The sequence below is a fragment of the Chanodichthys erythropterus genome, chromosome 11 (assembly GCF_024489055.1).
Source record: "Chanodichthys erythropterus isolate Z2021 chromosome 11, ASM2448905v1, whole genome shotgun sequence".
NCBI lineage: Eukaryota > Metazoa > Chordata > Actinopteri > Cypriniformes > Xenocyprididae > Chanodichthys > Chanodichthys erythropterus.
In genome coordinates this window covers 15268696-15293308 of record NC_090231.1, presented here as the reverse complement: position 1 = coordinate 15293308, position 24613 = coordinate 15268696, and the positions used below count along the sequence as shown (strand labels likewise).

The window sequence follows — 24613 nt, the reverse complement described above, 5'->3', positions numbered from 1 at the left end:
CTATGAAGCATGAAGCAGAAAGATGTGGTCTACAAAAGAGAAAGGTGATTGAGGATGATCCATTTGATTGATGAAGTCAAGCAGGTTGCTACTGTTGAGGAAGGTGGACATATTTCTGAATATCCCAACTTTCAAAGAGTTTGTCAGAAAGTTTTTACTTGTTTGGGATGTGTTGACAATGAAGAAAAGGTAAGGAGGAACAGCATTATATAAACTGCTGTACAGACACAGGTCTGTAATTCCTACATTTGCCCTCACACACTGTTTTTCTTCATCTGTCTTCTGGATACATCTGTAGACTCCGTTGTCTTTGTCTGAATGATTCTACGCTCAACACAGAGGAGGATGAAGGCAGAAACAGCACAGGTAAATATACTGATGACGATTAACAGATGATTTATTAGAGGGCGTAGAGGAAATTAGATTATTAGACAAATTACAACAATGATACACCCACACAGTCTCATCCATTTTCAAACAAAGAGTTATAAAAAGTCCTTAGTTATCTGACAAAGTGATAACACTTAGAGAGAACTATAATAGTCACTAAATACTGTTATTTACTAATGATTCTAAGCAACATACAGTACACTTTTTACAGGGACAGTTCCTCTGGAGCAGCTTGGTGCTTATATAATGATAATTGTTTGCTGCAGATTTCAATCTACAGCCTTTCACCTACACTAACCCTGGAGTGAGAAGAGGCCACATACAGTGATGCACACCCTACACTTTAGACTTTGTTGAAACTGTAGCTATGGGCTGTTCCACTAATGTTTTGGACTAATATGGAGCAATACATGTGAATTGCTGGTAAAAGATGTCCATATATATTTCCATATTCAACCAGATTTAGTTTAGTTTAATATCTTTTCTGTGTGGTTATCATCATCAGCAGCCCTTGCTGACTGTCAGTCGGCATGACCACCAAAAGCCAAACAAATACAGTATGTACATTCATAAATCAGGTGATAAAAACTACCACTGTTAACCCTTAAATGCATGACTGTTTTGCCAATCATTCTTACATATCCGGGTCTTTATTGACCCGGATCTACATATAACACGGAAGGATCTCTACCTGTCGTGAAAATATATACCTCCTCTGATATTAGAGTAACAATTACAGAAGAATAAAATAAAGCATATTTTGTTACCTTTTGGAGCTTTAAAGGGCTCAGTTTGAGCAGATGTTTTATGCCATCACCACTGTCCTCGTCAGAGCTCATTTCCCAGTAAATTCAGCAAATAATAGGCCCATTCGCGATCTCAAACATATTCTCAAAACTATATAATTTTCAACATCTTCAAAATCAATATTTTGATCGCTAACAGCTTCACCAGATCCATCCAGTTACAGTTACAGTCATATTTGATTGCGTTCAGTACTTGCTCTGCGGTAAATCACTGAGCCATTTCATGTTTTTCTTATTTCGTTTTCTGTCTAAATGAGTCGTCACTTCAGCATTGTGTATCAGACATTGCCACCTTGTGAAATAAAGGTGAAATGCACTTATTCCGTCATCTAAGATTCAATTATTGTTGTGAAGAAAAAATATACTTACACTCATACACACTTCGGGTCGTTAGCGACCCTATACAATTTTTACAAAAAATGAATACAAAAATAGGCATTCTTTTATAATTGTACTATTTTTTTCTTGTTATATTCTTTATAATGAATTGATTGAGGAATACCAAGAAGGCTGATGTCTAACTTTAAAAAATGAATGAGGAGGAGGGTAGTGAATGATGTGCCGGGTCACTAAAGACCCGAGGTATGCATTTAAGGGTTAAAACGTCCCATGGTAACAGATATCTAGGGCTTCATTTGTGTTTTCCAGAGAGTTATAAGAGAGAATAAATCAGCCATTTAAGAATTCTTAAACACTGAACATTTAATAAAATGTGGTCTAACAGTATAATTCAGGTAGAAATACTACAGAAAATAAATAATGTAATCAAATTAATCAAATAAAAACCGATTGTCTTCACTGAATTAAATATAGATTATTATTTATTAAAGCTACAAAAGACATTCAGTCAGGAACAGTGAGTGCTTTTCTCTCGTTCTTTTTTTAACATTAAGGACACAGACAGCAGCATGTTTATTATACTGCTGTCACTTTAAGATCTAATGCACTGATTCAATATATTGATACACATCTGATTTTCATCTCACTTAAAGGTGCAGTAAGTAGTATTTGAACTACGCTGTGGATGTCTGTTTATCACAGCTGAAGTGCAGCAAAATGCTTCACGAAAAATAAAGCGCAGTTGATGAACAAATGATAAGGAAGCACAAAAAATGAACATACAGTACACAAGAGTGAATACAAAGTGTTCGTTGTTAGTCGCAAACAGCACAGCAGCTCCAGACAATCAAAACCCAGTGTACTCACGTGATAAGCGGGATCAAAGCAGTTTTCAGGCCTTTCCACTTCAGCGCTGGAAAGCTTTTCTAATATAAACCGGATCCTAAAGCGCTTGCCCAGGCATAAACCTTAATTCCAGTGATATGCTTTTGAGCTCTTTTGAATTGTGTCCCATCTCTCGTTCTCTTATTTTCAAATCTCGCTCTTGCTCGTTCTCTCTCATCGACCATCATATGCCCCCTAATGCTGAATGGTTACACGTCTGTTGTTGGACTTGACCCGACTAACTTCCAAACAGTGTATTTGAAATAATACTGAGTCCCCCTTTAAGACATAACGACTGTGTTTACCTGAATACTCACATGTTTTTTTTACATAACTGTATGTATTTAATCATTCAAGCACAATAATCTGCAAAAAACATCTCAATTCAGCACTCATACGCTGAAGGATGGCTTTTTGTGTCTGTGCTTTGGGTGCATTGGTCACACTACACTTTTCATTCCATACACTTCTATTCATATGCATAAACTATGACCTGCGTATTACATTTTGAAATTACACATACAAAAAAAAAAAAAAAAAAAAAAAATTTATATATATATATATATATATATATATATATATATATATATATATATATACATATTACATTAAAGTACATTTTTTTAGATTTAATGGTTATATATAAACTGAAACGAAGGAACTTGGATGTTGTGGAACAAGTGGTTAATAATAGAATTGGGTCAGCAGGAGAAGACAACTTCAGTGAGAAAACTTAAGGAACTGAGGAGCTTCAGAAGGCTGATCTGCCAATTTGCCATGTGCACTGCAAATGGATAAGAACTGTGGGTACCAACTCTTGCAAAAATGGTTGAGTCATTTCTCTTTGTCAGCAGAAAGATGTTCAGTAACAACGAAGCCTGATGTGAACACTGGGACGAGTGGGATGACATATATTCTGTTCTTTGAAGCTGGAAAGCAGGTCAAAGGAAAGAAAGAAGGCAGTACAGAAACATTAAAGGCTCATAAGTCATATGACCCCATGCGCATATGATGAACGGCAGGCTGAATGGCAAGATGGACGCCAAAATTTTCCTTTGCCACTTCTAATGGCTGCCAGCATGTCATTGCCACCTTTGAATGCTGGGACAAGTGGAATGACATATATTTGATGAGGAAAGAAAGAAGACACTGAAGAAACCCCACATCATTGAGTGCTGGGATGAGTAGAGTGTTATAACTGGATGAGATGCATAGAAGCAGAGAAGATACAGAGAAGATAACACTCAGCAGAGAAGATACAAAATGGCTGGCAAAGATCAATTAGCCTAATTTGTCTCGTTGATCTTTGTAAATTAAATTTCAGAGACAAATTTTCAAAAGGAAGCTTCAGGGGCAGTTGTGGTCTGATGGTTAGAGAGTCTGACTTGTAACCTGATGGTTGTGGGTTCAAGTCTCAGTACCAGCAGGAAATGTAGGTGGGAGAGTTTATCATGCAAGTGACTTTTGCATCAGTTAAATGTAATATAGTAAATGTAAATATTTGCAAATAGTCGGTTCATTCTTGATCATACGCATATATCAAACAGCTCTGTTAGGTGTTTCCTGTGTTGTCACATTCAGTTATGAATAACATGAATCATGAAAATTATACCCTACATTTTCATTTTCAATTCAAAACAGCAAAATTTGACAAAATGTTGAGTGGTTTCCATTACTGGATATTACTGTCATTAAAATAATACTTTAAACACTTTTGCAGTTTTTTTTTCACAGTGAATTTCTAGCAACCACAACTGGCAGATTTTGTTAATGTGAATTTAACAGCATATTTTTTTTACAGTGTGATATTTAATTTTTCCAGATTTTCTCAAGTATTCTGACCTCCAACGGAACTAAAGCTACATTTGGTGTACTTTCATCATACATTTTGATCCTTTTGCCAGCTTTCTGTGTAAAATAAAGCATAAATAAAGTAATGCTAGCATTCCATGTGACAAAAGAGAATTAAAACAATAGGAATCATCTCCTTCTTTTAATTATTTACATAATGTTATAATCATATCACTTCTATAATGTTGTTTTTCCAGTAAATTTAATTATGCACATGTCTAGAGAACAAGACCTTCAGTAAAACAAAGGATAAAAACATTCCTAAAAACTACAGAGAACTAAATCTCAATTATTAACTGAACTCATAGATGTGATTTGCTAAAATAAATGTAACTGAAAAGTAATTTTCGAAAACTAATCCCGTCTGAAAGTGCTATAGTGAGACTGAGAACTGACTTGAATCAACTTTCCCTATAACAACCAAAATTCTCTCTCATTCTCTCTTGTTGTTTTCACCGATCTTCCTATCAAATCAAACCTGAGAAAGCGTTAACAGGTTTGATAACCACATAATCACACCTGCAGCTGTTTCTTTCTCACACACATAAACATAGTGACAGACAGTGTGACTCTTTCGATATCTCAGTCTGTTTAAATTGAAAAATCTTGCTTATTCCAAACCCACAGCAAGAGAAACAAAGAGAAAGAGATGAATTGGCCTCAACAGCAGCAAAGTATTGCCCCCTCCTTCTTTTTCATTAAACTTTCCATTTTTTATGTGAAAAAATTAATTCTCCACCCGCTCATTTGGCATCCATCATCTCCCAGTTCTTTTTTCTCATCTCATGTATGTTTTAACATCCTCACATCAGTCTTTCTTCTCTATTTTCCTGCCATAAATATCTTTTTAGCTTACATTGAACATTAAAGCTCATTACCCATCATGTGCCACAGAGGACCATTGGCACTTTTCAAAAGTTGAAGGTGACTGTGTGATTGGATGAGGTATATGGTATGACATGCCAGCTGCTGCCAGTATATCAACATCTCCTAGAATCATGCCAGCTCATGAAGCCAACGTTTGGCACTAGCAGCTGTTTTCCTGCACTGATCTATGTGTCTTTCCCTTACATACACACACACACCTATCATTATGAGGACATTCCATAGACGAAATGGTTTTTATACTGTTCAAACTATTTTTATACTGTTCAAACTGTATTTTTTGGTCACCTAACCCTAACCACCCATCACAGAAAACATTCTGCATTTTTACATTTTTTATTAAACATTGTTTAGTATGTTTAAGCCATTTTAATAACAAGGATTCAGGAAATGTCCTTATAAACCATGTTACATTGCAATTCCAGTGTAATACCCATGTCATTATACAAATTTGTGTCCTCATAAATCATAAAACAAGCACACACACACAAATGTTTAGTATCTTAGTATCTTAGCTACAAATATTTTATATTTTGATGAACTACCCCTGTAATATTCACTCTGAAATATATTATCTACCAACCTTTTTCAGTCTGTTGGCTTTCATAGACTTTACCTCTGCATTACAATCTTCCTCCAAATCACCTCAAAACATTCTTTCAGCATCTATTTCCTTAAACAGTTAGATTGGTAGTTAGCATTCTGATAAATAACTCGTCAATTCAGCAGACAGTTTTTTCTGTTCTTTCGCTTTGTGTTATCTCACTCTGTGTTCTTTCTCATTGTTGCAACTCTTCCCATGTCTCCTTCGGTCTGACATCTCCCTTAAACATATAACAGCACACACAAGCACACACTGTCACTTCAAGTTAATCGCAAGGGAACGCCTCAACGATTTGTCTCTGCAGTGCTAATTAAGCCACTTCCAATTTAGGAGTATAGGATTTAGATGACAAACAGTAAAGGGGGGAAACTAACTAGGGTAGAGCATCATCTAAACTCAAACAGAGCAAAGTTAAACAGAGAGAAGGTTCCAAGTTTTGTTGTATAATTACAAACCTACTATCAAAATCAAAAACAAAGCAAACTGAGTAATGAGACTAATCCTAATCAAACGCAAAATATATGCAAACATGAATCCAGATAACAAAGGTCCAGATTAGAGATAATAAATGCTCAGGATAAGACTCTCCTTGGATAAGACTTCAAAAGCCAGAATACAAAAGAGGTCATTATATACCCTGAACTAAATGAGGTGTTAGATGAGGGCAGGGGTGTTGAAGGAACATTAATGTTCGGCATTCTGGGGAGCCACAATAATGTCGCCTTATTGGCTGCAATTTAAGTGGGTGTTATATATACACAGTGCTAAAAGCTTTGCTTTAAGCATGTAATGAAATATCCCCATGATAACTGAACATTTGCTGCGTTGTTTTATCTCAAAGTACAAAAATGTCAATCGATTTTCAGTATGTGAATGAGCAGACAGGGAATGAACAGGAAAAGAAAGCCAAAAGAAATAAAAGGAAGAGAGAAAAGTAGAGTTGCTATATAGATCACTAACAAAGCTTTAGGTTGACTACCACAGGTCTGATCCCACTTATAATTACAGTCAGGGAAGAGGGAAGAGATTGAGTTAGTGTTTAATAACACAGGAGTGTAATATATTTTAATTAGGTTCAAACTGTCAGAGTCGTAGCCTTGTAAGTAGCGACAAAAACCACCCCAGTGTAAGCAGATGAGTACCTCCAATAAAGTGCTTTACTGAGCCATTTGTTAATTTGAATAGATAGTTGACCTAAAAGTGGACATTTACAGTACCATTCAAAAATTTGGGCTCAGTAAGATGTTTTTGTCTTTGAAAGAAGTCTCTTGTTCACCAAAGCAGCATTTATTTGTTTAAAAATACAATAAAAACATTAATATTGTGAAATGCTATTACAATTTAAAATAATTATATAAGGCAGCCATTCCAGTCTTCAGTGTCACATGATCCTTCACATGATCCTTCAGAAATCATTCTGGTGGACCCTTTTCCCATTTCTATTTTTTTCAGAATCGGAAATCAACAAGGTTGAATATACAGTGGGTACGGAAAGTATTCAGACCCCCTTAAATTTTTCACTCTTTGTTATATTGCAGCCATTTGCTAAAATCATTTCATTTTTTTTCCTCAATGTACACACAGCACCCCATATTGACAGAAAAACACAGAATTGTTGACATTTTTGCAGATTTATTAAAAAAGAAAAACCGAAATATCACATGGTCCTAAGTATTCAGACCCTTTGCTCAGTATTTAGTAGAAGCATCCTTTTGATCTAATACAGCCATGAGTCTTTTTGAGAAAGATGCGACAAGTTTTTCACACCTGGATTTGGGGATCCTCTGCCATTCCTCATTGTCTTGTTGGAAGGTAAACCTTTGGCCCAGTCTGAGGTCCTGAGCACTCTGGAGGTGGTTTTCATCCAGGATATCCCTGTACTTGGCCGCATTCATCTTTCCCTCGATTGCAACCGGTCGTCCTGTCCCTGCAGCTGAAAAACACCCCCACAGCATGATGCTGCCACCACCATGCTTCACTGTTGGGACTGTACTGGACAGGTGATGAGCAGTGCCTGGTTTTCTCCACACATACCGCTTAGAATTAAGGCCAAAAAGTTCTATCTTGGTCTCATCAGACCAGAGAATCTTATTTCTCACCATCTTGGAGTCCTTCAGGTGCTTTTTAGCAAACTCCATGCAAGCTTTCATGTGTCTTGCACTGAGGAGAGGCTTCCATCGGGCCACTCTGCCATAAAGCCCCGACTGGTGGAGGGCTGCAGTGATGGTTGACTTTCTACAACTTTCTCCCATCTTCCGACTGCATCTTTGGAGCTCAGCCACAGTGATCTTTGGGTTCTTCTTTACCTCTCTCACCAAGGCTCTTCTCACCCAATAGCTCAGTTTGGCCGGACGGCCAGCTCTAGGAAGGGTTCTAGTTGTCCCAAATGTCTTCCATTTAAGGATTATGGAGGCCACTGTGCTCTTAGGAACCTTAAGTGCAGCAGAATTTTTTTTGTAACCTTGGCCAGATCTGTGCCTTGCCACAATTATGTCTCTGAACTCTTCAGGCTGTTCCTTTGACCTCATGATCCTCATTTGCTCTGACATGCACTGTGAGCTGTAAGGTCTTATATAGGCAGGTGTGTGGCTTTCCTAATCAAGTCCAATCAGTAAAATCAAACACAGCTGGACTCAAATGAAGGTGTAGAACCATCTCAAGGATGATCAGAAGAAATGGACAGCACCTGAGTTAAATATATGAGTGTCACAGCAAAGGGTCTGAATACTTAGGACCAGGGCTAGATTTCAGCTGTGGCGGGTAAGACAGCCACTCCCACTAGCCACTTTGGCGGGTTGAATATAATTTCAGCCTACAGCCAAATGAAAAATAACCAAGATCGTCGTATCACAAAATTACAATTCAGTCACAATTCTTTATCGATTAACTTGCGGTTAGTGAAGGCGTGATAGGCTCGCGTGCGCGCTCTCTCTGTCGCGCGCGATCAGTTCTCCTTGCGCCTGAATACATGCACACAGATGTCAAAATGCATCGTGTGGAGTATCTCGCGTGAATACAGTGAGCTATGGCTTACGGCTAAGTGGGTAAAAACTGGATATGTGTCAGTATATGACGTCCATGCATTCAGCAGCCCCCAAATAAATACCTGTCTGTCATTAATGTTAATCAAACATCAAAAAATTTTAAATAAATGTTTACATGTATGCTAAATAAACATATGTATCTGAATATATATATATATATTAAATTACTATTTGTAATTTGCTTCTTTGTTCTTTTTATATAGCCTAACAAAAATAACTATACATACCTGATATATACAATGTATAGTCTTGATTTGGGTGGTCAATCTGCATTTGTAAGTTTGAAAGGGTTTTAAATCTTGTAAATCAAGTAAAATGACTCAAAATCAAGTAATTTAAGCATGCCAGAGTCAACTTTAATAATATATAATGTAATTTCCCAACAGCAAAATTGTGGCCAGTGAAAATGCTGAGTGGCTAGTAACTTTGGAAAACCACTAGCCACATTGGCTGGTGAGCAAAAAAGTTAATGTCAAGCCCTGCTTAGGACCATGTGATATTTCAGTTTTTCTTTTTTAATAAATCTGCAAAAATGTCAACAATTCTGTGTTTTTCTGTCAATATGGGGTGCTGTGTGTACATTAATGAGGAAAAAAAAAAGAACTTTAATATAATTTTAGCAAATGGCTACAATATAACAAAGAGTGGAAAATTTAAAGAGGTCTGAATGCTTTCCGTACCTACTGTATGTCACATGTTTGCTGTTGCTGTGGTTGCAGACAAGCATGATGAAGAAGGTGAATTCCAAAATCACAGACAGGGCTTAAATTAAGCCAGGATTAGGCCTTATTTCAAGGCATTTAAGTAGCTTTTATAAATGTGCCTTAGAAAAAAAAAACATTACTGGTGTGCATTTTGCAACAAAATAATGGCAGTGACATATTTTAATTGATATGCCAATGCAAGTTACTTTTAGTTAAAACAGTTAAGGCTTAAGCCTTGTCTGTGAAACCAGGGGTTTATTTAACAAAACTAACACTCATGAGATCACTTTAGAAAAACAAGAGAAAAACTAACCATACCATGCAAACGTGAACGAGAACCAACAATGAGAAACTGAAACACGGGAGTATATATATAGACCTTATTTTCCAGAGAAACATGCGCGCCACCATCTTTAGAAAATTGTCTTTGAACTTCCGTTTTTGTGGTAGCCCTGTATATTTCTATGGCATCGCTGTTGAAGAATAATTAGCTGGTGGAGTGGATTTACGTTTTGTAGAGTTAACAAAAGTTATCATGAGCGTTGTAATGTTTAAAGCGGGTGTCTTAACAAATGTCAGTAGAACGGGAAGATTTTAAAATGAGCAGTTCATTCATAAGATCACACATAAGATTGCTGTGGAAATACAAGCCGGAAGTCAAAAGACAACGAGCGCAGCGCTGAAAAGGGGCGGGGCTACATAAGGTCTATACAGGCTAGAGGAGAAGAATCTAGATGAGAAACAGGTGAACTAAATCAAACAATCAATCAGTAACCATAGCAACTAATAGTCAACGAGAACAGGAACTAAATCCAAAGGGAAACACAGGAGCTAAAGCAAAAACAAACTACAAAAAATATATAATTTCGGCATGCTATTTGGTTCAATAGTAAAAGAAAAATCCACAATAGCATTTCTATTAATTAACAAAAGAGAAAAAAAAATATCAAGACATTGTTTACATTGGTCAGAACAGAGAAAGATGTCAAATTTGTCATAACTCTCAGCTGTTGAATTAGCTTTCATTCACACTGGCTTTCATTGTGTGATCAGTTAGTGTGTCTTTGTGTTAAATTTAGACTAAACAGGGATGAAAGACCAAGAGCGAGAGGAAGACCTCTCTCAACTGGCTGCATTTCTTTTCATATTCAAAGTACACTCACCATTATTGGCCTAATATATCTAAAAGTATTTCCGTCTCAACATAAATCAAATTAGTTCTTGCATTTACTTTAACAAATTGGCACAGGACTTACTGATATGGCAACAGGCCGTGGTTGTCTTGGTTCCATCACTTAAAAGTACACAATGAATCAAATCACTATGCACTTTCATTTAGATGCATTTCAAAACAGCCCAATCAAAGTTTTATCATTTCTACTCATAAACTTAATGCAGCAGAGGACTTTACTGGCATGTGTGCTGCTAAGAGATGCTGAGTTGGGGAGAAGGTCTTGGCCCTCCGCAGAGGCTCCAGGGACCCGAGAGAGCAATGAGGCAGCTGTGAAGGCTCTAATCATGACTTGGACAACAGGCCTGCAGTCTCCCTCTGCCTGGACATCTGCACTCTAATTAAAGAGCTCCATAGTGTGTGTAAGTGTGCAGATGTGTGTATGTGGATACATGTAGGCTGAGACGGCTATAGGCTATGCAGCCAGTTGCCCAGGGACCTGGCATGCTGGGGGGATTCCTGCAAAATGGCCCAGAACAAATGAGTCGATAACAATATCTGACACGCAGATACTTAAAGCTAAATGTAACAAGAATCACACTGCGCCAATATCTGATAAAGTTTCCCCTCATTGCATTGCATCAAATATGTTACAGTAGGGTTTATAGAGTTCATTTTTAGTTTTTAAGTAAACTATCTCTTTAAAGATTATAAATGCACAGCCGTAACAGTAAAAGGCAATGTGGATTTATCTTATATAGCACCTTGAAGTGCAGAGGAATTACTCCAAAAAAAAAAAATTAAAGTGGCTTATGGCAGATTTTTTTAATAAGTCAGACTGTTTTACTGTTTACTGGCTATATCAATCATACACAAACTCATGCTCACATATTATTATGCAGTCCTTTTGCAAGGTTCCTAAATTACAAACTAGTATCACAATTTTCATTCACGTTAAGGCAATTACAGGTTATGCATCTAAATCCTAAATATCTTCAGAGCACAACTGGAGGAAACACAGCAGACCCCTGTATTTTTCAGTAATGTGGTTTTACATGCAGATAGCCAGCGGTAGAATGAGGTTAGGGCAGGGTACACCCATGGTAAAATTAGTGACATGGCAGGCACACTGATGATAAGGCTCTGTCAGAGCGTAAAATTTAGAGATACCACAATGTGAATGTCCAAACACACATACTAAGAAGCAGAACTGCCATGTTGCCGTTATACAGCTATAATTTACATTATAGTATATTTTGATTCCTTTGCAACAAGTGTGCATCTGAGTCCATGTATGCCAATGTTTTGTTTATAACAGTAAGTCTTAATTATATTATCTTCTAGGGGTGTAACGGTACGTGGGGAACATGAAACTACATCGAAATACGCAGCTCCCAAGTGCATTCCAAATGGCTACATACGGCATGCGCATGCCCTGCTCACACAGGGATGATCACAGTGCATAGGGACGATCACTTCCATTTGGAATTTGCCTCGTCAACCGTTCAGTACGAATACGCATACCCTATTATCTTCTATGATGACCTTCCATTAAAGAGATAGTTCACCCAAAATTTTAAATTAACCCATGATTTACTCACCCTCAAGCCATCCTAGGTGTATATGACTATCTTTTTTCGGACGAACACAATCGGAGTTATATTATAAAGTACTGTGGCCCTTCCAAGCTTTATAATGGTAGTGAATGGCGCTCCTAATTTTGAAGCCCCAAAAAAGTGCATCCATCTATTGTAAAAGATATCCACAAGGCTCCAGGGGGTTAATAAAGACCTTTCGAAGCAAAGCGATGGGTTTTTATAAGAAAAATATCCATGTTTAAATCTTCATAAACTAACTAGCTTTCAACAGACGGCATACGCTAATCGACTTACGCAAAAAGAGTAATCTCTGACCTGATTAGAAGTCTAAAACGAGAATTTTTAAAGAGAAATATTGGAGGATTCCGATATAAGAGGAGCTTGAGTCTGTTGTTTGAACCGCAAGAGGAGTCTAAGCTTATGCTACTCCTATATACTGTACATCGCGTCAGAAGTTACTCTTTTGGCACAAGTTGACCTACATAGGCTGTCTGCCGGAAGCTAGTTATTTTAGTTTATAAAGTTTTAAATATGGATATTTTTCTTATAAAAACCCATCGCTTTGCTTCAGAAGGCCTTTATCAACCCCATGAAGTCGGTGTATGTATTACTAATATAATGGATGGATGTTTTTTTTCATTCAATACCATTATAAAGCTTGGAAGAACAAAGATTTTTTTTAATATAACTCAGATTGTGTTCATCTGAAAGAAGATAGTCACACCTAGGATGCTTAAAGGTGAGTAAATCTTGGGATAATTTTCATTTTTGGGTGAACTATACCTTTAAGCAGTTAGATTTAAAAAGCATTTGATGCTACTCTCTCTTTCACACACATACTCAAAGCTCCAGAGGTACCTGACCTGACACTGACAGACAGACATTGAGAGTGAATTGAGACTGTTTTTCTCTTCTGTCTTTCTTTGTTATATTTACAAAAGTTACGATCAGAGGTTGCCTTGGCAAGCCTAAGGCTGCATTCATGTAAACCCAGAGCATTCTGAAAGATCACAAGAGGAATAGAGCAAATAATATGAAAAAGAAACTACAAAGAGATCTGAGAGTAGATGTTGGAAACTGCAGATTGTTCAAAGGTACGGTTACTCTTCAAAAAAATCAGTGCATGTTCACATGGAATCTGAGATGTAAAGGGTTAGTTCACCCAAAAAAGGAAAATTCAATACAAAAGTGGTTCATATGACTGATATGTGCTATTTTTTAAGTCTTCTGAAGTAATGCTAAAGATTGGTATGAACATAAATTCACTGAAAATTCAGACAAGTCAAGATAAGTTTGATATCAGTGGTGCAGAATGTGTCTCATAACTGATTGCCGTGTTACAAACTACGCATATAAAAAAAAAAAAAAAAAAAATTCGAGAGATTCGAGAGGTACAATGGAAAGACTTTTTTAGTTTCAAATCAGCTTCACAGAAAATACATTTCAATGTTACAATCAAGAAGTATTCTGTTATTTCAGTCAAAATATGAGTGTATCAAAGTAGTCCATAAAGCAGTAATATACAGCTATAAGATAACATAAGTTGTGTTAGTAAACATCAACCTGGTTTCATAGAAAGGGCTTAAATACACCACTATGTCCAACTGCATTCATTGAACTCTCATTGAAGTATATGCGCGAGACATCACTGCCGCTGTCAGAGCGCGATCAGACCAAACAAATTGAGTGATGAATGCGGTTGGACATAGTGGTGTAAACATCAAATTTTCATTTTTGGGTGAACTATCCCTTTTAAGTAGCTTTTATAAATGTGCTTAGAAAAAAAAAAAACATTACTGGTGTGCATCTTGAAACAAAACAATGGTACTGACATATTTTAAGATTTTATGTCAGTGATTTTATGTCAGTGCAAGTTGCTTTTAGATAAAACAGCTCAAACATGCATTTTAGTCTGGGACTAGCTTAAGCCTAGTCTGTGAAACTGGGGCATGTATTCAGTTAAGCAGACACAATGATCGCTTACACACTATGATTGATCCAAAGGCGTCATCATCTTGTCTTCGCAAGTGTTGCCGTCATCTGAAATGTTATTTTCTTTACACAAAGCTACTGTATGACTTTAAACTAATTGGAATATAGTGCAAAAGTTATATGGACTTGACCCGACTTTTTTGACTACTGATTTTTTTTTTCTTCTTCTAATTTTTGGAGCTTGAAAACCCCTGGTCACCACTGCAACAAGGCATGATATTATATGTAAATATAGCCATTTTCATTTTGAGTTAAATATCCTTTAAATTACATTTTATTGTTTTGTTTTGTAATAAAGAATACCTATTTTGCTTTCTGTGTGTACTAGTTCCATGTATTGTCAGAAGGTGTAAAAGAAAGTGTAAATGGTGAGCAGGTTTTTAAATGGTCTGGATCTACCTATACAAACACTGCTCATGAATCTGAAAAGCGATCTACTTTTACTTTGCACACAAACTTAAAGATGAGCGATTTCATGCTGTGGTCCACTTGGAACACGTATCTAGTGCTCACAGTATTCTGGGTCACCCTAGGGAAAGGCCTAATGCAGCATCCCATGTCATGAGAGAGAGGCAAAAGAACATTTGGTATGACAAGGAACATACAGGGGTTGAATTAGAAAAAGCCAGCAAAGAAAACAAAATATTTGAAATTGAGAATTTAATGGGCAGAATTTAATTTTGTGCCTGAAATATGGAAGCTGTGCAAACACAGCAAAAGGAAAATCTTATTAGAAAGACATGAGTGTAAAATGGTAGGAATACAAAGAGACAGGATGGCGAGACACTTCATATGGGAGGATGTGTATGTGAGAGCGCTTCTCAGCACCTCATAAATCCTTCATGAAATATGAGCAATAAATTAGTGTGAAAGCAATGGAATGACATCAAGGCACAGCCCTCGATATATCGTAGCATGAATGTAATGGGCAAAGACACATTCAGACACATTTAAACTAATCCTCCAGACCTCAATGCCTGTCCTAATCTCATCCATGTCTTCTCTGTATTTCATTTATTGTGTGTTGCCACCTCTTCACCCGTCCACTGGTCTCTATTTCTATGTCAAGCTCAGGGCGCTGTAGAGCTCCACTGGGACTAGAAGAATATTAACCTGCCCACCTCTCACTCACACAGTACTGCACACACACATTTTATATTACACTGAAACAATATTCACTCATATAACACATTGATTTAAACATGAATTTTGAAGTAGGAAGACTGAAATAGTATTTTACTCTAATAAATCTTTGTTTTGTTTGCAACTTCTTTCAAAGAGATTCATTAAGTGAGTGATGATGGATGAATGGAAGGCTGGGAGACAGAACTGAGAAAGGGTAGTAAACTGAAGAAATTATGTTTAGATTGAATAACCGTACTGAAAAATTGCCTTCAAAGAGCTTATTTGTTCACAAAAATGTGGAGAAATAAAGAAAAATGGGAAATAAAGTGAAAGGACAAAGGGTGTGAGTGAAACCCAGTTGGAAAACCCAATGATTTCTAGCTGGTCATTTGCTGGTCAATAGACAAACATGGTAAACAATCTTGCTCAGGATAGTTAGGACTGGTAGACCATCTCACAGCAGCAAAACCCACCTAACATATCCCAAAACCAATGTTCTGCTTTCTAGCCATTTTATTACCTTTAAGAATGTTACACTATTTATATTCAGGTTCCCAGAGACCCCAGATACAGTATGACCATTACATAATGCAATGAATGTTCATTCATCTGATCGTTTGACATTTCTCAAAAAACCAAATGCCTACATTATGGTTAAATAGAGAGATACGGCTTCAATAATGACTGTCTATTAAGGTTTGATTGGTCAGATGAACTTAATAAAATTTGAAGGGGAAAATACGAGGTTATACTTGAAATTTCCATCACTATTTTTACACAAATCAATCTCAGCAGAACCTGAGGGTTAAAGGTGGGGTAAGTCATATTTCAGAAACACTGTTTGGAAGTTAGTCTGGGCCGAAACCAACAACAAACGTGTAAACGAGAACGAGCAAGAAGGAGATTTGAAGAAAAACTGCAGAGAGAGAGATAAGACACAATACAAAAGAGCTCAAAAGAATATCCCTGGAATGAAAGGTTATGACTGGGCAAGATCTTTAGGACCCGGGTTAATATTAGAAAATCTTTCCAGCGCTGGAGAGAGCTAAACGGGAAAATCCTGAAAACAGACGCAGAGGCTGCTTTGATTCTGCATCACATGTGAGTAACACTGGGTTTGAGTGTCATGATTTTCTGGAGCTGCTGTGCTGTTGGCGACTAACAACGAACTCTTCTTTGTATTCACTCGTGTACTGTACGTTCATTTTTTGTGCTTCCTTGTCGTTCATTCATCATTTTCGCTTTATTTTTCGTGAAGCATTATTTTGTTACACGTCAGCTCTGATAAACGGACATCCACTCTTGCATTGCGTGTGTAAGAGAAGCCAGCTAGTGAGAGTTGTGCAGGTAAACCACTGCGCACTGACGACCGCTAGAGAATGTGATTAACAACATTGTTAGTGCACTCGCTTTGACTGCCAGCAGCGATCGGGCTGGGGTTCGAGACCGACTCGGAGCAGGGTGGTTAAGATTGGAGGCGGGCGGATCAATGAGAGAGAGGGGTGGGTTTGTTTGGGATGATTTCAAATATCAACAATGTCTAACAGCGTTTTTGAAAAATGGCTTACCCCACCTTTAATCTGGTATGACCTGGTTTTTCCAATGGGAATGATAGTAAGAGTGACTTTAACTGAGGATAAGACAGAGGGAAGATTGTGGACTGAAAGGAGGGAGAGAGAGTGAGACAGGTGCCAGGGAAGTAGAGATGCAATAGGATAGTGTTTCAACACTGAAATACAGACTATTGCTGATTGTCTCCAGCCCTCCTCTGTCCATTACAGACCCCATGGCGTGCGAGTGTGTGTGTATTTCATTTTGTGGCCGTGCTTTCTGTTTCATTTTGCTGTAGGTCTGCTTGCTGTGTGCCCCTGTTGTGAAGGCTTATTGGATAATAAATCAACAGAAACCAACTGTAACAAAAATGATATAAGCCATTCGCTTTGTCCTCTATCTGATCTCTTTGAATTCAGACCAGGGCTTACCACCATAACTAACTAAGGCTTTCATAAATAATTACATTTGTTCTCCCATACCTAAATGTATGTGACTTTCTGTTTTCAGATCTATCGATCTATCTATCAGCTGTAGCCTTTTATTAATAATGGAAAATTAATATGATTAAATTTAATGTAGTATCAGCGTTATATTATGACGACAATGACAGTTGAAACTGCATCACATATTATCACAAGCTTTCTCAATATGAAGCCAACCATAATCCACAGTTTGAAGTGATTTACCAGCATTACTTTGAAAGAACTGATCCACAGAAACAGGTAAGCTCACAAGGGCACCATATAACCACTTTGTTAGCTGTAGACTTTTACAACCTTTACTTGAACACTTCAATTTCCCTTTCACTTGCTATATGTGTAATACAGCCTGAGGCATGTCAAACTGCCATACCCGTTGTATATGACCTGGTAACACTTTTCAATACGGGTGGTTTGTGCATTAATTCATGCTTAACTAATGCACACATAATCACGTGTTAATGTATGACTCATGAAGAACTAAACCATTTATTAATGATTACTGCATTAACAACTACTAAAGGCTAAAGGTTCTGTATGATTAATATATTAAGTGGTATATGAATTGTTATTAATTAAATGTCATAATGTATCAATACCTTAATAACATATAATATTAACTAATAATGTAAATTAATGTGTTAATGACCACAATTAGTCAAAGCTATGTATTTCATCTTCTAGTTGTCTGCTTTAATTAATCATTAGCTAATGATTTGCAAATGAATCATAATGTTATAGTCATGTGCCTCAACAAGTAGTCATAACATAATGATACATTTGCAAATCATTAGCTAACGATTAAGTAAAGCAGACAACTGAAATACATGGCTTTGACTAATTGTGGTCATTAACATTAATTCACATTATTAGTTAATACTATAATGTTATTAAAGGAATTAATACATTGACATTTAATTAATAACAATTCATAATTACTTAATCTATTAATCATACAGACCCTTTATTAGTTGCTGATGTAGTAATCGTTAATTAATGGTTTAGGTCTTCATGAGTCATACATTAACACATGATTATCTATGCTTTAGTTAAGTGTGAATTAATACATATTAGTGCATGTAGGTGTTACTGACATACAAATGGTTAAACATCTGTCTTGGCTTGCTTGTCTTCTAAAATCATTTGCCTCAGTGGAAAATGTACCATCCTATGATGGTAGGGTGCCTGCCATATTAATTTTCTAGGTATGTTTAAAATGGACTGGTGCAAATTTACTTTGATATTATAAAGATTACAAACAGAATGGAGCTTCATACAACTTCAGGTTAGATTAGGGTCATAATATAATGTTGTTTTGTGAAATCTTAAAGCATAGTCAAAATGAGAACAAAGAGGACAAGAAAGTTAAAGGGTTAGTTCACCCAAAAATGATAATTCTGTCATTTATTACTCACCCTCATGCTGTTCCACATCCGTAAGATCTTCGTTAATCTTCAGAACACAAATTAAGATATTTTTGTTGAAATCCGATGACTCAGTGAGGCCTCCATAGGGAGCAATGTAATTTCCTCTCTCAAGATCCATTAATGTACTAAAAACATATTTAAATCGGTTCATGTGAGTAAAGTGGTTAAATATTAATATTATAAAGCGATAAGAATATTTTTGTTGCGCCCAAAAAAAACAAAATAAGGACTTATTTAGTGATGGCCGATTTCAAAACACTGCTTCATGAAGATTCGGAGCATAAATTAATCAGTGTATCGAATCATGATTCAGATCGCGTGTCAACCTGCCAACGTCTGAAATCACGTGACTTTGGCGCTACGAACAGCAGATTCGATACACTGATTCATTGTGCACCCGATGCTTCCTGAAGCAGTGTTTTGAAATCGGCCATCAATAAATAAGTCGTTATTTTGTTTTTTTTGGCGCTCAAAAAATATTCTCGTCGCTTTATAATATTAATATTTAACCATTGTACTTATATGAACTGATTTAAATATGTTTTTAGTACCTTTATGGATCTTCAGAGAGGAAGTGTCATTGCTCCCTATGAAGGCCTCACGGAGCCATCGGATTTCAACTAAAATATCTTAATTTGTGTTCCGAAGATTAACAAAGGTCTTACGGGTGTGGAACGGCATGAGGGTGAGTAATAAATGACATTATTTTCCCTAACCCTTTAACTCAATTTTCTGATAGAGATGAAAATGAAAATATGCTGCCCCATGCTGCACAGAAACTCCCTTGATCAGTGATTCTCAACTAGTAGGCTGCAAAACATTTTTAAAGGGTTAGTTCACCCAAAAATTAAATTTCTGTCATTAAGTATTACATCCTCATGTTGTTCCAAACCTGTAAGACCTTGAAATGTTGTATGAAGTCATAATCTTTTTGTTTTTGTGCACAAAAAGTATTCTCGTCGCTTCATAACATTAAGGTTGAACCACCATAGTCACATGGACTATTTTAATGATGTCTTTAATACTTTTCTGGATCTCAAAAGGTGCAATCACATTGCTGCCTATATGTGGTTCAGAAACCCTTGGATTTCATCAAAAATTTGTGTTCCGGAGAAACAGAAACAGAAATTTTATTTTTGGGCGAACTAACCCTTTAACTACTGTGTGCCTAAAATCATTTTCACTGTGAAGGGTCACTTATGCAGTACAATCTCTTCACAGAAAGAGCTAAATAAAGGCACTAACACAGAGACACACACATTCTCACACACAAACACATTAGCTGACAGAAACCTCTTACATTGTCTCGTCGTTCTGGAACTCCAGTTTTCCAGACACTTCCTCAAAGTCCTCCCCTCCGCAAGCTGTTCCATCCACTGTATGGTACGGTACCGCCACCAGACCACGTGCTCCTGATGTCCTCTGGACCTTCACCTGCATGATGCCAATGCTTTCGCTAACTCGGATCGATTCGCTCTCAAATGTAAAAATTCCTGCGTGGTCGTCATCGTAGATTGTGACGGTCGCCGTGTGGGCCTCACCAAGGGCTACGGTAGGGGCAGGTGCTCCGGTCTCCAAAGCAATAGGATGTCCATCAGCCCACCCAATTATACGGGGATTGCTCAGGCGGACATAGAAGTATTCATCTTCCTCAAAGATGTCATCATCAATAATGCCGACGGTGAGCTCTTTAAGGTTCTCACCAGGTTTGAAGACAAGTGTGCCCTCAGCAAATTCATAGTCAGAACCTGCATTGGCTGTGCCATCTTCTGTGCGATAATCCACCTGGAATTTTGCATGAATAAACATTTCAAAAAAAGACCAAAGCTCTCCCTTGTCCTTATTAAATCAACAAATGTGTTTCACAATTTGCATCATTTAATAGTCAAGATCAGAGAATAAGTTCAGAAGTATCCTATTCCCTAGTAAAGTGAATAAACTAAAGAGCATTTTACTTTAAACTCACCTTAACAGTACACCCGGCATCTCCTCCATGCCTTTGCACAGTAAGTTTTAAGGATCCACAGTTTTCAAAGCACTGGTAGAGGGCAGGTTCAAAGTCAATTTTTGTAACATGAGGGTCATCCTCCTGCTCTTGAGGTTCCCCACTGCTGACCACTTTACGGGCCTGATCTGCTGCGTGTTTCTTCAAAATGTTCCCAGCACCAATCATCATCCTTGTTGCTTGAATGCGGTAGAAAGCTCTGCTCTTCTGTTGCTGTATCAGAACCTGCAAAGGTAAGTTTGAGAAAGTTATTTTTAACCTGCAGTTTAGTTGCAGGCTGATTTCTCAAGCTGTAAAATAGCTATTTTAAATTTGCACCATTTAAATTCTGCAGCACAATCAGCACTAAATGCAATTTTCGAAAATAATAATTGTTTTTGAACAGGTTTACCAAACAATTCCCTAGTCTTGCAAAAAAAAAAAAAAAAAAAAAAACAGTCAGGTGCAATTTTTAATTGAACTAAAGCATTTACATGACATTTTAAAAAAGTATTCTTACAGTCCAGTTTACAGATAATATTCAAAGTGTGTATACCTGTACATTTATAAATAAACAATGTTTAAAGTCCCCTTGTGGTGAAAATCAAGTTTTTAATGTTGTTTATATGTCTATGTGGTGTTTTTAATATGCTTTAAGACAAACCATGTGCAAATTCACACCATTGCTGAGTATTTTCTCTTTAAAACTGAAGTGATCTAAAGACAGTTTCAAAGACGCAGTTTGAAATCGCTTGTGACAAACTACCTTGTAACCAATCACGTCAACGTGCCGTTAACCATGACCACTCTGAAGGAGTCTCAAGAGAATATATCCCAGTATATTTTTCTGTTGATATGAAAAATTGGGTAGATTTAGCAATATAGTGGGTGTATGATGTATATTATGATGTTATGATAAACCATATGACTGTCACTGACGTTCTGAGTTGTTCAAAGTGTTTCTAAGGATACTTATTTTTAGAAGGCAGCTGTCCGACTCAGATGTCGACAAGAATGGGAACATGGTTTGTAACTTTAACAACACATTATTAGCAGCTGTTTGATAATGTAACGTTAGTCAAGCAAAAGGTTAATCATATTAATTACCGGCATGTGTCCGACGTTGTAAAAAGCGATACAATTGTGGAGCATCTCAGGCCTAGTCCACACAAACACGGGTTTAAAAAATAAAAAATAACGTCTACATGAAAACTTAAAAACGCGCCATGAAACACTGTCAAGAGCATGCCAAACCAACAGGTGGCGATATAACCCTAACCTTAAAGCCATATTGGCCAATCAGAAACATGGAAAAAAGGTTATTACTGGTTCCTGTTCCGATGTCGCAAGTCAAAATCTTCAGTTTCGTCGTCTACATGACAACAGTGCAACTGGAATTCCAAAAAACTTATCCCTATAGTTTACAGTGTCCGGATACTGCGTTTGCGTGTGGACGAATGGCCAAACTGCATAGAAAAAGCTGCAGTTTTGAAAATACCCATGTTCGTGTAGACAGTAAGTTAACCGAGTGGATCTCTGAGCTTGTGCAAGTGAGTAGAGGCGGGGCTAAAATTATTGACTACAGTGGGGCTTTAAAATAGTATAAGAATGTTTATAGTTTGTGATGACTTGCTTACAATTGTACAATTAGAGAGTACATTAATATTGTTTTACACACAACAGTTTCAAATTAACTGGCCTGCAAAGAATCGAAGTTCATACAAATTCATTTAAATTTAAATGTGTTATTTTATTTGTTTTTTACCTGATAGTTGGCCATCTCTATGAGCTGCTCCATGTCCTTGTCAGGATGTCTTTGTTTCAGTTCCTTTAGAGTTCTGGCCATATCTCTCCTGGCCTCATCCTCTTGATCACGTCCTCCAAGCCCACTTTCCCCTCCCAGCACTCCATCCAGATGTGTTGTGATTCCATCGATTTCAAGCATGTCCATCTTTGTGAATCCTGCATCCTTGCCAACCTCCTCCCCGCCCTCGGACACAATAATTCCACGTCCCTTTTCGGTTCGGTAGCGTTTGCGAGCATACTTGTAAAAGAGCAATCTCCGATCAGCGATCCAGGCCTGGACTACGCAGAGAGGGAAGAAAAGGAACGTCAACACTGCTTCCCACACTTCTACCTCACCAGGTGAGACCACAGAGATGATAAGATAGAGCCAGATGTAGGCAAACATGCTCCACGCTGCAGTCACGAAAAACACCCGAAGATGTTTGACCTTCCGCCTTTCACCATCAGGTACCACATAGACGCAGATGCCAATGATCACGAACAAATTGAAGGCAGCGCTACCCACGATAGTGCTGGGACCAAGAGAACCGGCCTCAAAATTATGCCCACAGACCTCAATGACTGAAAGCAAAATCTCAGGGGCTGATGAACCCAGAGCCATGAGGGTCAGATTGGAGACAGTCTCATTCCATATGCGAACTGTGGTGGTGACTGTTTCACCATTGGGTCTTTTTGTAGTGATCTCCTTTTCTTGAGAAGTTATAACTTCAATGGCAGTCATGAAGCGGTCAGCAATTATCGACATACCTAAGAACATATAGACTAGTGCCACTAGGTACACAATGGCACGAGCCACTTTGTCACCAACTGAGGGATTTAGAGGATTCCACACTGGTAAAAGAACCCCATCTGCACACACGTCAGTCTGGGAACAGTTAGAGGTAGACTGGGCTACATCTTGGGAGTCAGCTTGAGAGGGTATGGAGAAAGACAGAAGAAGGATCAAGGGAATAAAGGAGAAGGGGAAAAGGTGGGATGAACTGAAGGACAAAGGCATGGTGAGGTAGGGTCGATCTGATTCTGCAACAATTCTTCACACCACCTACAGAGAAACAGAGAGACACTGAGTGAATGAGTTTTAAACTCTGACTTGCATTTTTATTCATATAGTATAAAGAGATTGGAAAAGAAAACGAGAAGCTGAAAGCAAAGGAAATTAAAATATGTGACCTGTGCAGGCAAAATGAGTCAGAATGTGCGCGGGCTATTACGAACTACAGGCAAAACGAGTCAAAAATTTTGATATTGATATTTGAAATTTGAGGTTTCCACAAAAATTAGTTCATTAAGCATATTAATTCACCCTCGTCTAGCAATCCAAATGCTTCAAATAACAATTAAATATCTAAAAGTATCTTTATTTGTATGTTTTCTAATAGGAGTACCTTTCCTTTGTTCATGAAAAATGCCATTTTTCTCTGCTTCACCACTCACACTTCCCCTCAGCACACGTTTGGTATCGTTTTAAAGCGCAGCAATCCAACTTTGTGAATATTCATAGCAAATTTTTGATGTCATGAGTCTGAACCCATGAAATGTGATTTTCAAACTCTTGCTGATGTAAACAAATCAATCTTACTCGCGCTGGCTGACAGATCCGAAGCGTGCGCATAAAGACGCCTCAGACAGCATGCAATCCCGATATACACATATAAAAAGATTTACAGTAGGCTACTTCAAAATATTGAAGCAAAATATTAAGAAAAAAAGTTGAATATATATTTTTCCAACAGATAATTGGTTTTCACGAGGTGTATGCCAAATTTGGTGATAATACCAGGTATTTTAAGGTATGGTTGCTAGGTGATTTTGTTTTGGAACTCGATTTTCCTCAAAACTGACTTTGCTCATTCTATCGACTTCAAACAGGTGTAGCTCAGTCTTTTGTTCTCTGATTCCAACAAATAATACAACATTTTTAAGGTTTGTTTTAATAGAGATTGTGAAAATAATAACTTTTTTTTTTTTT

At 37.3% G+C, this 24613-nt stretch overlaps 1 protein-coding gene across 2 annotated transcripts in view; it reads right to left on the bottom strand.

Moving 5' to 3' along the window:
* slc8a4b (solute carrier family 8 member 4b) overlaps window positions 1-24613 on the bottom strand; it is a 76483-nt gene that overhangs the window by 21350 nt on the left and 30520 nt on the right. For both annotated transcript variants that reach the window (XM_067401847.1, XM_067401848.1), the window contains exons 2-4: window positions 22604-23686; window positions 20821-21084; window positions 20155-20639 (exon numbers count right to left, since the gene is read on the bottom strand). In XM_067401847.1, the coding sequence (XP_067257948.1) occupies window positions 20155-20639; window positions 20821-21084; window positions 22604-23641 (1787 nt within the window). In that variant the 5' untranslated portion in view covers window positions 23642-23686. The remainder of the gene's footprint in view (window positions 1-20154; window positions 20640-20820; window positions 21085-22603; window positions 23687-24613) is intronic.